Source organism: Phodopus roborovskii, unplaced genomic scaffold (assembly GCF_943737965.1).
Source record: "Phodopus roborovskii unplaced genomic scaffold, PHOROB, whole genome shotgun sequence".
NCBI lineage: Eukaryota > Metazoa > Chordata > Mammalia > Rodentia > Cricetidae > Phodopus > Phodopus roborovskii.
In genome coordinates, this window is record NW_026125506.1 from 4,146,410 (window position 1) to 4,161,419 (window position 15,010).

Here is a 15,010-nt window from a genome sequence, read left to right on the forward strand (position 1 = left end):
TTTTCTCGGGATGGACTTTGGTACACTGTGGCTTTTAAAGGATTACTACATTTTATCTAAGCTGTCATTTGTATGTGCACAGATGTAGTCTCTTCCTGCTGCTATTTTCTAGTGCTTGGTGACCAAATGCAGAGCCTTGGACACACTAGAACTATGCCAGCACCACTGAGTCACAGCCTCGGCCCCTGCTTTTCATTAGCTATTATTTGGCTGGTGTTAAGATCCTTCTTCTCGAAGTCTTCCCTCTACCCGCTGACCTCTGGCATGAATAGCCCTCTATCCATTTTCTTGATGTCTATGAGGCATCCAACATGGTAATGTTAATTCTCCCCACTGTCCCGTGATGGACTACCTGTGCCCATGCTGGGCTAGCTGGGCTAACCCTCGCCCCAGCTCCTTTGTGAGCAGACTGACTTGAGAATTAACTTCTCTACAAATCCAAGTATTTAATGCAAAAAAACCTCCTGTAAGCACTGATTAAACAGACCCCTCCCGACCAGTCCTCCCTTTCTGCTTTTGAGGCAGAATGGCCTAGAACTCTTGGAACACAGACTAGATTGGCTTTGAATTCACAGGTATCCCAAGTGCTGGGATGGATTAACAGAGTGTACCACCAGGCCCATCTAATCCTACAAATTTTGATGCTGTATTTTTATTTTCATTTAGCTGAAAGTACTTTTGAGCCAGGCATGGTAATATACACCTGTAATCCCAGCACTTGGGATAGGACTGTGGTGAGTGTGAGGTTAGCCTGGGCTACAGCATGCTACTGTTTTAGAACAACTACCCAACCCCGTATACATCATATTACATACCAATTTCCCTTGAGATTATCTTTGATTCCAACGGATGACTTAATTGTGTTGCCAACTTCCAAGCTCTTGAGTATTTTTATTTTTATAAACTTCTAGCTCAATCATTTGTTAGAGGATAAACTTTGTAGAAGTTTAAATTTTTAAGAATAGCTAAGGCTTATCACCCAGACCATGGCTTCCCTTGCTAAAGGTGAACTTCAAAAGCAGCATGTGGACTCTGCGGGAAGGACTGTCCTGACCTCCCTCTCAGCTCCACCGGCTTCAGTCTCTGCATACGTACATGTGGGTGCCAGGGTGTGCACGTGCAAGTCAGAGGGCAATTGCCAGGGATTCGCCCTGCCCTTCTACCAGGTGGGTCCCGGGGCTTGAACTCAGGTTGTTCAGTGCTAGCTCTCCGCTAGCTCTCCTTCGGCTGTTAACACTTGCTCTCTGATTTGCAGTGCTGCAGCTGGCTACGCAGTTAGACTTGCATCTTCTTGGCAAATGCTGTTTTGTCATTGTCTCGTATGCGTATCTTTGCCCTGAGGTCTACCCTGACCCATTCAGGGTGGTAAGGCCGCGGACAGCCTGACATTGGCACAGCTTGAAGTCTGCATAGACAAGTGTTTTATACCTTCTGGTGCTAACAAAGTCACAGTATCAACGCTGGTTTCATACACAGGGTACAGCTCAGCTTTTGTTCTGTGATCCTTTCCTGACACCACTGGTTTTAAATGGTCTGTTCAGGACATTAGCAGTATGGTTGTATCCAGATTTATGTCATTTATTACTTATTTTCTTTTTGAGTTTCAGGTTTTTTTCCCCTATTTTCTTTTTAAAATATTTTCAATAAAGATCTTTCAATTACTTAAGTACTGTTTAACATTTTAAAATTTCTCTCGAAGATCTTTTAAAATAAGATTTATTTTATATGTGTGGGTGTTTTGCTTGCGTGTATGTCTGTCCTACCATTTGTGTGCACTGCCTGCAAAGGCCAGAAGGCACTGGATCCTATGCAACTGCAGTTACAGATGGTTGCAAGCTGCCAAGCAGGTGCTGGGAATTGAACCAGGTCCTCTGAAAGAGCAGTCAGTGTTCTCAACCCCTGAGCCGTCTCTGCAGCCCGTCTCCTTGATCACAGCGCTTTGTCGTTCTCTTGTAGTGGCTGAGTAAGGGTTATACTATCCATGCTTTTCAGTCTCTTTGCTTGTTACCTTCCCTCTTCAAGAAGAATGTAGGAATGCCGCGGTATTTCTTCAATCCTGCAGCACACTGCATGGTAGAGACACTGCTGTCAGCTGCCATGCAAATTTGCAGCCCGGGCTCCTTTGCTACCTACCACGCACTGCTCGATGCAGCTCTTATCCTGATGGTCTAAGATGCCCTCAGGTCCACGCTGACCTGAAGACCCACCTCTGGCACTGCTGTTAGAGCAACAAGGTCCTCTCGGTTTTCTTCACCTTGCGATGTGTTTAATTTGTCTTCATGCTAACAGTAAGGCTTTACTGGCGCCGGGGCTCCAGGCAGGGTTAGGGTCTAACATAGCGTTTACTCTCCTTTACCCCCATGACTTCTGAGGAGCATCAGAAGCAGCAACCCCAGGATGCTCAGAAAGGTTGGCGCTTCGGGTTTCTTCATCAGAGACCTACTCCAAAACATTTTTAAATGAAAATATGCAACTTGTTGCATTTCTGGTACTAGGCCTTTCAGATAAAAGTATGTATGTGTGAAATACTGTTCAGGATGTTTTTAAATTTTTTTTTTTTCCCTGAGACAGCCTGTCCTGGAACTTGCTTTGTAGACCAGGCTGGCCTTGAACTCAAGAGATCCACCTGCCTCTGCCTCCCAGAGCTGAGATTAAAGGAGTGCACCATCACTGGCCGGCATGAGCTTCACAAATCTTTATGCCTTTTCACAAACGTAGACTTTGGTACTATTTCCTGTGCCTGTGTATAGAGGCTACAGGTGGACAAAGTGTGCCTTCCTTAATCACTTTTCCAACCTATTATTTTTAAATTTTTTATTTTATGTTCGTGTGTTCTGCCTGCACGATATACGTGCATCAATGCGTGCCTGGTGCCTGCAGAGCACAGAAGAGGGCTTTGGGTCCCCAGAACTGAGTTACAGGTGCTTGTCAGCGGCCGTGCGGGTGTTGGGAACCAAATCCAGATCTGTGCAAGAGTATCCAGTGCTCTTAACTTCCAGCTCCTCTACCCCGAGTGTCCCGGAACTCTCTGTAGACCAGGCTGGCTTTGAACTCAGAGATCCTCCTGCCTCTGCCTCCAAGTGCTGATATGTAAAGGTATGAGCCCCACTTCTAGAAATTATTTATTTCTAGATGAATTACATCATTCCCACTTCCCCTTTCCTTTAAACCCTCCATACAAGCCTCCTTGCTCTTTCAGATTCAAGGACTCTTTTACCATAATTTTATATGCACACATGGCACATACATACCACACACCTTCTTCCACCTGCTAGGACCACACACAGATCTTCATGCTTGCAAAGCAAGCACTCCATCAATGTAGTACCCCACCCCCACCCCGTCCTTCCCCACAGGTCCCTGGGGCAGGCTGCTGCTGGCATTCCTTCTCTTGTGCTGGGGACTAAGCCCAGAGCCTTCCACATGGCAGGTAACCTCTCTACCACTGAGCTACATCACTATCTAGCTATCTAGTTTCAACTTGTTTTTTCTAATATTTCCAGCCTGCTATTAAATCTATTAATTTGGAATTTTTAGCGACTGTAATTTTCAACTCCAATATTCCTTCTCGGTTCTTCCATGTTCATGTCTTTAAGAAAGCTCACTGCTTTTCAGACCATGGTCTCACTGGCTGGTTTAAAATGTCTCTGACACTTCCGACAGGGTAACTCCTGGGAGCTGATTTTCTGCCTTCTATCACCTGGGTCACAGGCAGTCAGGCACCACCTTCATCTGCTGGCCACCAGCTGGCCCCAGGCCTAGCATCTGCTAACTGCTTCCTCCTGCAGGGTTCTTGGCTTTTCATATGGACAGAATACAGGATATTCTAAACATCGTATTGTGAGACTCTGGGCCTTCTTCAAAACCCATGGAAAGTGTTATTTCTGTTTTAGAAGGCCCCTGTATTGTATACTGCATCACTGTGCTGCTTGTCCATAGTCTGTGATGAGAGAGCTCCTGGGGAACCCCTGCTGTCGCCTTGAGTCTCACTTCCTTTCCATCAGAGACCCTCTTGCGCCTGTTCACCAGCAGCAGGCTCACAGGCCTCCAAGCAGCCCCATTAGAAGTAAAAGAAAGACACCACCAGCTTGATGGGACTTCAGGCCCTGTCACTCTTAGCTTAGCGTTTACTTCACAGAGCTACTGAGCAGCCTGTCCAAAGCTTTTAGCTCCACTCAGCAGGAGAGATGGGGCAGAGTATGCTTGTTGACACCTTGCCCCCAAATGGCTCTTAATTCCATTGCACAACCAGGATGAGGAACAACTGTACACATTAGCATGGGCGCTGCTCCAAGAGACTGCTCAGCAGGTAAAAGCACTCGCCACCGCCGCGTCTGACAACCTACGTGTGATCCCCAGAAACCACATGGTGGGACAGAATGACTCCTGCAAGATGTCCTCTGTTCCACACAACACACACATTCACCCACTCACACAGTACGTAGCCCCCACAAACATTTTTTTAAAAGAGACAGCAAATGCCTTATGAATATGGTTGGACAGATAATGCTTTAGGCTTTGTGTTTATCTGCTGCAACTGTAATTTATTCAACTCAGCTGCTATTCTCAGACAGCAGCGACACACAGCATCAGCAGACATGCATGGTTAACTTTCAGTAAAATGTTATCTGATAAAAATGGGCGCAGGCTGGACTGGGCTCTGCCTATGGATTGCCAACTCCTATTTCATGGCACAAACAAGGCCAATTAAAGGCCAAGTTCACGCCGAGAAACTGGTTTGAGAACTCGAGCAACTTATAAAACTGGATGCGGATACTTTGGAACTGTGAGGCCGACTGTCAAGGTCTGCTTTCAGACTCTTTGTAAGCTGGTGTCCCACCTTAAGGATTTTAAGGCTTATCAGAGGGATAAAGATTAATTTCAGCCGGGCAATGGTGACACATGCCTTTAGTTCCAGCACTCGGGAGGCAGAGGCAGGCCAATCTCTGTGAGTTCGAGGCCAGCCTGGCCTACAAGAGCTAGTTCCAGGATAGCCTCCAAAGCCACAGAGAAACACTGTCTCAAAAAAACAAAAACAAACAAACAAAAATAAAACCAAAAAAAAAAAAGGATTAATTTTATTTAATGAGGTAAAATAAAGTTGATATATGGCCAAGGAAGAGGATGTGAAAGCCAGCAACTGTGGGATCCTTGGACTCTTCTAGCAACTGAAGGATCTAGCTTTACTCCTCTATTGCTCATCCCACAGTGCTCGACACATGTGGTGCATGTTCAACTCTGGTTCAATTATGCTCTGGGATTCTTGAAGCAGATGTTTCTCTAGAGCAAAGATAGTTTTAAAAACTAAATCTCAGATTGACAAGATGCTTCTGTAAGTAAAGCTGCTAGTGACTTGAGCTTTCTCTGTAGAACCCACACGTGGGAGAAAGGACTGGGTCATGCACGGTGTCCTTTGACATGTGCAGTCTACCACTCAGAGGCAGAGGCGGAAGGATCAGGCCACTAAGCAGACTTGTAGAGGAGGAGAGGAGAGCCGCCTATGAGCCACAGCTACCAGCACAGCCGGCTCAACGCCAAGGGTGCAGCAGTGGTGGCCACACCTTGGCGGCAACCAAATTCCACAGCTAAGTGTGGTCCTCGTCCCTCATCCAGGAAACTTCTCTTTCAGAGATGGAGGCCATTGCAGAAAAGCACAACCAATCAAAAATGCAGGAGTGGAGCCCAGTTCCAAGGGATCCATCCACATCACCTGAGGCTCAGGGACCACTGTGCAAGAGAGAGAAGTGGAGGAGCCAGAGGGACTGGGAGTTAGTGTGAGACGGTGTCTCCTAGAAATGTCACAAGCCACACCCAGTCTCTCCAACATGGCTGCCTCAACATGAGCTGAACAAGGGCCGCACTAACAGATAAGCTATTATGGAAGAGGAAGTTCACGAGGCTCAACCCTCACAGAAATTACAGGTAACTAGACTAAGAGCAGGAGACAGCCTTCCCCAGAGAAGCACACCGATGATAACCAATGCTAAATGGCCAACCATGAAAACATAAATCCATACAAGTAACACAATACAAACTGGGAAGGTTCTACCTATGTACTTACGAATACACAAAGATATATGCATGCATGTGCATGCGCGCACGCACACACACAAATAGAAACCCTCATGGCAGTCTTCCTGAGGCCACTTTAAGGCAGTAGTCGTAAAAATGTTGTCCTGACCTGTCTTTCCAGATCAGAGGCGCAGCAAGGTCCCGTCCTCTCCCTCACCTGGTTTCCTGCCGCAGAGGTAGAAGGCCAGCCTGTCAGTGAGCTCGTACTGGATGTCCACGAGGCGCTCCGCCAGCTCATGGTGCCCTCCTTGCCTACCAAGAGAACAAAGCCCCATCGACACAGCTCACTTCACTGGCACCAAGTCCGCAGAGCAGGGCTATTCCGAGACACCCTGGAAGGCCGCACACTGACTGTCACCACCCATCCATCACTTTCAGTAACTCCTTCAGGAGCCACGCCCCCACCATGGGACCCTTTTCCCTCTACAAATGTGTGAAGACTCATGAGAGGGATAGTGAGGTAAGAAAACCAAACTAATAAATACAAGAGGCTCCCAAAGTCAACCAGAGTATTCCCAGAAACATCCAGCCTTGGGAACTCTGATCAGGAAGGATGGGACAGCCCCAGGCCACTGTCCTGAAGATGTCCCTTCCTCCACAGGATCCTGATGCCTGTGGCCACTGCCCTGTCAGCCTTGAAGTCACTTTTAGAGACCTCAAGGCAGACAGACTAACCTGATGCACAGCTCGTCCCTGTAGCTTCTTCTACCTCAGTGCCTGCAATTTCTGCAACAGGAAAACAATTTTGCCTTTCTTTATTCATAAAATATTTTAGCTGCTTGGAATCCTTTTAGCATATATGTAAACTGTAACACTGAGACTATTACATGCCAAGCACACGGGAGATTCCAAAGTAAAAAAAGTATCAACTGTGGATTCTGTTATCTTCCAAGATCAAATCTAGCCCTAGCCACACACACTTCCTGACCTACTACACATATCTGAATCTAACAGGCGCCCTGCTTTCTCAGTAGGTGAGATGGGCTGTAGTGCATCTGGTGGAGCTTCTCTGTCAGTGCTGGCTGAAATGAAGCGGCATGATCCAACCCCAGAGTCATCAAACATTTGCTCTCCCAACGCCCACACTCCCGGCTTCTCCAGTCCCATCTCCACAGTGACAAACACACTCCGTCCATCCAGCCCCACCTGCCACCCTCAACTCTGCTCTCTCGAGGATACTTTAGTTCCTCCTTCACAAGTCCAAATCCAATGTGCTTCTCAACGACCACAACAAAGAAACTTACATATGCTTGTTTTTCTGTTATGTGTCACTGTGTGTGGTGTGGTCATGAAACATGTTTGCATGTACATGGGCCCCAGTGTGTGTGTGTGTGTGTGTGTGTATGCACATGTATATGGAGGTTCACAGTTTATATCGGGGTCTTCCTTGACTGCTCTCCATCTTATCCCTGAGGGAGAGTCTTAACTGAACTCAGAACTTGATGACACAGCTAGTCTTGCTAGTCAGCTAGCTAGCTAGCTAGCTACAGGGTCCTGTCTGCCTTCTACCGCTGGAATACAGCAGGATCACTACACTCACCCACCAGGGTCACAAGGCATTTGTGTGAACTCTGAGGATCCAAACTCTGGTCCTCACGCATACATAGCAAGTGCTTTAGTCAGTGGGCCGTCTCCACAGCCCCTTACACATGCTTTTGAAACTGTATTATGTATTTGATGGCATGTGTGTGGCTCGGGGGGATGTGTGGGAGTGGGTTCTTGCCCCTGTCTCACTGAGACAGTTTTGCCATACTGCATACACCAGGGTAGCTGGGTTATAACTCTCCTCTCTGCCTCCCACCTTGCAGTGAGTGCAGGTCTGTCTGTAATTTGGGATTACAGGTGTGTCAATACCACACCCGGCTTTTCTGGGGACCACTCTCGGGTTTTCACACTAGCCATATGTGCTTTTTAAGACCAACACATCAGCAGTGCATGGTAGTTCACACCTGTAATCACAGTACTGGCAGGAACATTTCTGTGAATTCAAGGCCAACCTGGGTTACAGAGTCAGACCCTGTCTCAAGACAGAAAACAAAACAAGGCTAATTGTCCATTTCGTCAACAATTCATATATCATCTCGCCTCAGTTGATTCAGGCATTTGTCAGTCACCTCTTCCAGAGAAGTAAAGCTAGGACAGACTTCTGTCATTCCCCCGTTTAATTCTTTGTGAAGTAGAACAGACGCTTCACAGTTAACAAATCTGGAAAGAGAAGGAAGATGTTCATCTTCCCTCCCCTGGACCTGAATGTTTACACAGATTTACTAGACTCTGTCAAGTTCCTTCGTTCCTTCAAACCACAGAAGGAACAATTTAAGGATGCATTAAAAACTTGAAGAGTGGGTTTTGCATTTCCCCTCAATGCCAGGGACTGACCTCATGTTCCAGCCCTGTGCTAAATGTCTAGCCCTATTTTTTTCCTCATGTGCACAGGGAGGCAGGCCACTCAGTGAGCCATGTCCCTAGTCTCCTCTCTAATTCCTATTTAATTTTTAAAATTAAGATTCATTTGTTTTTATGTGTAAATGTTATGGCTGCATGTAAATGCATTTCAGGTGTGCCTGATGCCTTTGGAGGTCAGGGAGGGTGTTGGAACCCACAAAACTGAAGTCACAGATGAGGTACCATGTGGGGCTGGGAACCAAACCCTGAACCCCAGTGCTCTACAAGACCAGCTGATGATCTCAACCATGGAGCCAACGCTGAAGCCACACAGACTCCCAATCCTGGATTCTTGATTTGTACACTATGGTTTCAACATTACTTTGTTACAAAGACTGAAAGTTAAGCACACCAGTTTATGATTCTAGATTCCCTGGTCTTCCTGTCTCAGCTGATGTTGAAATGTCTTCATTTACAAAACAATCTCTAAAAGGCAAATCTCTAAAGGGCTTAACACAAGTCACACACAATTCAGTCACTTAGCAAGGAAACATGCTCAGCACACAGGTCTCCCACGATCCTCAGCCCCTCACCTTGCATAATCAACAGGAGTCTTCCCACTGGAGTCTTGCGTGCCTGGGTCAGCTCCGTACACTGCCAGTAATTCAGCCTGTAAAATCTGTCCTGCTTTGGAGGCGACATGGAGCGGAGTGCTTCCTTTTTCCTAGGAATTATTAACAGAGGTAGACAAAAAAAAAAAAAAAAAAAAAAAAAAAAAGCAAACTAAATAAACTTAGCCTGTTCAAACAGAACTCAGCTTCAATCTAATGTCTGAGTCAATGGATGTTTCCATACAGGATGAAAGAAGTTGGCTTGGGCTCCGAGAGACAGCAGTCTCAAACAGGTCTCCAGGTTCCCTGTTCTCACACTCGAATGGAGTTGCTGAAAGAAAAACAGAGAAGTTGTAAAAGCGTTAGAGTGAGTGCGGAAGCAGCTGACGGACCTACTTCAATGGCTCTCCGTTAGGAACAGGCCTCTCGGGCTCAGGGACACGGGGAGCTAACAAGGGCTGAAGGTAGTCTCACACAGGGTCGCCCTCAAGGAGCAAGGAGCCAGAGCTGTGAAGGCCAGTCTGCACAGCCATGGGGTGTGCCCGGAGGAGGCACACCCATAGCCCGAGTGGGGAGCACTTCAGAAGGGGCTGTGCTACTGAGTGGGGTGGCTTCCAAGGCTGCTGCTTTCCCTGTGTGATTATCAAAAGAAAGCTCTTTGGGCAGTGGAACCTGGCTACCACTGTGCCACCTGCCAATGGCGTCATTGTGAGTATTCAATGACACTGGAAACACTTCAAAACTCAGTCCTGGCTACACTAGCCATTCTTAGACGCTGCCGCGGGTACTGCTGACTCCAGGACCTCAAGCTGCTGTGCATAACTGTGCACCTGCCTGACACCATCCGCCATCAGTCTGCATTGTTCATCTAGCCCACTAAATGCTTTCACAAGGCTGCTCTTGGTGAGAAATAGGCCCGTGCTCCACCAAATCCCTTATTACCACAGAAAAGCTTTAAACAAGCACCAAGCAAGCTGCTCTCCTTCAAATTTAATCTAGAACTGTCCCAGATGCAGTAACTGGCACCACAGGAACAGGGAAAACCCACTGCAGCCAATCTTTTTTTTTTAAATTATATGTATTTGTGTATGAATGTGCACATTGAGTGCAGGTGCCCACAGAGGCCAGAAGAGGGCGTCAGGGTCCCCTGGAGCTGGATTACAGATGGTTCATCTGCAGGAGCACTGTGCATTTGCTCTTAATCACTGATCCATCACTCCAGCCCCAAACTGTATTATTATTATTATTCCCTCACTGCCCTTACTATGGAGAACTCAGTGTATAGATCAGGCCAGCCATCTCCCTGCCTCTGCGTCCTAAAAGCTGAGGATTATATATATATCCACCACATCTGGCTATATATTTTTATTTGATAAAAAAGGAAACTATTTAAGTCTATTAATTAGCAGAAAAATTATATATGTCTATGTAAATTAGTAGAGCTGTGCACATGCTCTGCACAAAGCACCGCTCCGAAACTTAAGGTGTGTGTTTCTATAGCATCTCTCCTAGACACCCGAGGCCACACAGAGAGTAACGGCTCACCAGTGTGACAGCTCCAATCACACTAACCCTTCTCAAGGCCCTCCTGTCCCTGCACCTCCTCTGTCCTAGTCTTTCAAAAACAAACATCCTGAACACTTCCTAGGCCCTTCCGGAAACACTCCTCTGAAATGGCTGTTATTTCCAAGTAGAGAACTTACTAAAACATACCTGTGAAAACTGTACTGAAAAAGCACAAATTAATTTTTTTTTTTTTTTTTAAAGAGGGAAAAACCCTGTTTCTGAGACACTTGTTTTTCCTCTGTGGCTGGTCTGGTCAGGAGGAGAGGCGACTGCCAGGTAAGAGAAATTGGCAACTGACAGCTGTCAGTTACTGAAGAGACTGGTTTCTCCCCCAACCACTTCCAAGTGGATCGACCCGCTGTCTCACCAGGCTCCCCCGAGGGACTGGAAAGAGCGTGCCCACCTTACTAAGATCTTTGGCAGTCACACTGTCGTCGTCACGGCAGGGCAATCGGTGGACAAACGCTAACATCTGATACTTGGCTCTGATGAATTCTGCTTTATTGGGGCTGGTTTGAAAACAAAGAAGAAGAGTTCATGTGCAGTTCAGACACTCTCTCGCTCTGTGCTGTAAGAGGAGGAAGTGGCCACACCCCCCACTTGAGAATACACTTTAGCGGTGCTGGACATGATCTGAAAACACATTACCACTTTTATACCCTCTTTCTTCCCTTTCTAACTTCCTCAACTGCCGGAACTCAGGAAGAAGCAGCATTTAGTCCCTCATTAGGTGAGGCCCTGGACAGAAGCTGCTGGAAGCCAGGTCTCTGGTCTGGCTGCCACTAGTTCTGATCACACCTAGTCGCCAAGCTCTGGTCTCCAATTGGATGCATTCAGCTGGGTGACTGAGCAAGCAATGGCCCATGTCCCTCACTCTGCCCTTCCAACAGCAAAAGCCACAGGCACAAGGCCCATCAAAATAGCCACACCTCCCAACGGGGCCTCTGGCTGTGAAGAAACAGAAGTAGTGTGAGACACTGCACTCACTGTACTTTATCCTGGGGACTGGCTTTCCGTCTTCCACTCATAATAGACGCGGGGTCCAGCAGAGAGTGCTCCCATATAGAATTAGCACCATTGTTATACAAGGTCTCAACCATCTGAAACCAAGCAGCATGGAGTGATATTTTACTTCCTCAAATATTCAGAAAGGATCAGTGAAAACTATGGAAACATAACACACCATTAAACACGCTAACACATCTGTGTGCCACTCCACTACTGCTTCTGATTGTAGAGTGAGAATGAACGGCTCCAGGTAGGTAGGATTCAGCTTTGCTTGTGAAACAGCCAATCTGGCTTGATTGCATGTACTTAGAAACTGAAGAAAAAGTGACTGGTGATGCTTTAGGGTGGCATCTTCCCCTGAACAAAGCTACTTTACCCACGTACACACTAGTCACTTAATACCTTCCATTACATCCACCCATTTAAAGTTATTATCAATAATTGTTAGTTTTCTAAATAAAGTAATGCAATAAATGTGTATCTGAGTGCTACCTCTCTCCCACACCCCATTGTGGTTCATGTCCCACCTTAGTATCAACCCTAGCATCTTAATTACTCATCTCTGGGCCCTTTGTAAACTGTAAACAAAGACAGACTTTTGTGTGAGAATGGGCCTTTGGGAACTTCTAGGTAGAACGTTCCTGTTTGATTGTTTTGGTCTTTGGAAGACAGGGTTTCTCTGTGTAGCCCTGGCTGTCCTGGAACTCCCCTCTTGAGTACTGGAATGAAAGGCAGGTGCCACAACTACCCGGCTTAAGTAGACCCGTCTTAATAAATGTCACAATTTTGCTTCCCAACAGGACTCCTAAAGATCCATTTGCTCATGCAGCTCATGGGCATCTCTGAGCAACTCAAAGCACTTGCTTGGGTACCTTGATTCATGAGAGTTTACGGAGTGCAGAGTGCAGAGGCTGCAGATTTAGTGAGATATGTATTAAGGCAAACATTACAAAATGCACTGCAATGGAATAATCCTTCTGTGGACTGTGAAAATGACCTGTCGAGAAACTCCAGCTACAATGGTCGATTAATCCAGAGTTTCAGAAGAACTGAAGAATGTGTACCCCAAATGTATACAAGAAACATGACATTGACTCCCAAATAGGACAAAGACAAGCGTTAGGCATGAAATCAAAACACGCTCACTTAGTCTCTGCCTGACAGCGACGCTTTATAAAAGCTTCAGATGCTGGAGGGATTTCTGAGGAGTCTCAGTCTATTTGATCAAAGCAGGAAAAAATGGTCTAAAAATATAAGCAGGTACTCAGGAACTGCAAGTTCATGACAAGCTTTTCAGCAGTGGCTTTCAGGGTCATCGTTACAGAATATAAGAAAGGCAGACCTTTTAAGACTAATTTCTAGGGGCTGGAGAGATGGCACCTGTCCCTGTACAAGACCAGCTTTGAGTCCCAGCACCCACGTGGTGCTAACTCCAGCTTCAGGAGATCCCCCCCCCACACATACATAAATATATATACACACACACACATATACATATACACACACACACATACACACACATACATATATACACACACACATACATATATATACACACACACATACATGCAGGAAAAATGCTTACACATATAAAATCAGTAAATCTACAAAAAGGCTAAAAAACAAAAATAATTTCTGGGGGCTGGAGAGATGGTTCAGTGGTTAAGAACACAGGCTGCTCTTCTAAAGTATCCAGGTTTAATTCCCAGCACTCACATGGCGGCTCAAGGTGTAACTCCAGTTCTAGGGGATCCTGACATCCTCACAAAAACATGCATACAGGCAAAAACATCAATGCATTAAAAATAAATTAACCACAACATAATTTCTAATGTTGGGCACGGTGGTGCATACCTTTAATTTTAGCACTTAGGAAGCAGAGGTAAGAGGATGTCTGTGAGTTCAAGACCAGCCAGGGCTACATAGTGAGACTCTTGTCTCAAACAAAATAAAACAACTTCTGGTGACAAGCTAGAAAGGCAGCAGAGAAAATTTACTAAGAAATGTAAACTTTTATTGATACATTCTGTTGATATATCTGTCTATGTATAATTGCGTTTCAGAGAACAAGGTTATGTTAGGTGATCAAAGAAAGAATATATAATGATTTCAGTACAGGACAATACTTTACACTACACATAGAAACGAAGGACACAACACTTTATTCAATTATGACCCAAACATTTTTATAAGATTTAAGACGTATGTTAGGAGATCTTTTAGTTGCTAAAATAACAATCCTAAAACACAAGTTTCTAATTATGAATTTTTTTTATCATTACCTGAAGCAGTGTTGGAGGCCATGGTGTGTGTTTAAGATGCCTTACTTGGGAGATATGACGCCCTAGACTCCGATGTACACTGCAACACTCGTCACATATGAAAGTTCCCCTATTTACTGATGCCCAGGAAGGATCTGGAAAAAGAATGGTACCTCAGTGGCAAGGACACTAATTGGCTGCTACATACAGGATGCCAAAAGATGGCTGATGCTTGGTTTTTAAGAAAAAATAGAACACGTTTTTGTTCTTTTACGTTTCTCAAATATGACTAGGATGGACCAGCCTGGGGATCTCACCCACCTTGATGAACTAAGACCCACAGCCGCACACAGCAGCTGTCTTCTTCCTGCACCGCCTGACTGTGGTCCACCACCACACCATCGGCAAGTACTCTTACAGAACAGTAAAGAAACAGACTGAAGGAGCAGGGGCGGATCATTCTATTCTGCTTCCGTGCAGTGCTGGGGACTGAACCTGGGGCCTTGTCCAAGCTGGGCAAGCACTCTACCACCGAGCTCCCCCTTCAGCTCAATAAATCACTTTGTAAATAAGATACAGTCTTGACAGTGACTTATCCATGTACAGTATCCAAGGTAAACAGTGAGGTGCAGGCTGCTTGGTGCGGGGCGCGAAGGCCCTTATGCTCACAGAGAGTCAGAAGAGAACCGCAGGAGAGGGCGGCCCCTCTAAGGCGATGAGGACACCAGTTGTTTTAGACAACCCGCTGGGTCCACTCTTGCAGCTCACTTGGAGGAAGGCCCTCACAGAAATAAAGACATCAACCAAAATGAACAGTACTTCTTGTTAGTACTACACTAACCCACAAAACCTCCTCAGTCAACTTTTCACAAGAGGAATAATTCACACTACTCGGGCAGGATGGATCTGGCCAAGTAAACTGAGCCTTAGAAATCCCTTTCTAAGGCAGGGCCTTTCCCATTCTGTCAGCCGCACAGTAGGGTAAGAATAGGTGCTACTCCAGCTGCCCGGCCTAAGGGTTACACTTTAAAATTCTTCAGTGTCCACAAAAATCTCCAAAGTGCATGTGTATCATGCTTACCATTTTTAACAGTTTATTCTAACCCC

The 15,010-nt window shown here is 46.0% G+C and overlaps 1 protein-coding gene across 4 annotated transcripts in view; it reads right to left on the reverse strand.

Moving 5' to 3' along the window:
* Positions 1–15,010, reverse strand: part of Git2 (GIT ArfGAP 2) — a 45,015-nt gene that overhangs the window by 27,561 nt on the left and 2,444 nt on the right. For all 4 annotated transcript variants that reach the window (XM_051176480.1, XM_051176478.1, XM_051176477.1 and 1 more), the window contains exons 2-7: positions 13,925–14,058; positions 11,622–11,734; positions 11,038–11,143; positions 9,313–9,399; positions 9,051–9,181; positions 6,230–6,324 (exon numbers count right to left, since the gene is read on the reverse strand). In XM_051176480.1, coding sequence (XP_051032437.1) covers positions 6,230–6,324; positions 9,051–9,181; positions 9,313–9,399; positions 11,038–11,143; positions 11,622–11,734; positions 13,925–14,058 — 666 coding nt within the window. The remainder of the gene's footprint in view (positions 1–6,229; positions 6,325–9,050; positions 9,182–9,312; positions 9,400–11,037; positions 11,144–11,621; positions 11,735–13,924; positions 14,059–15,010) is intronic.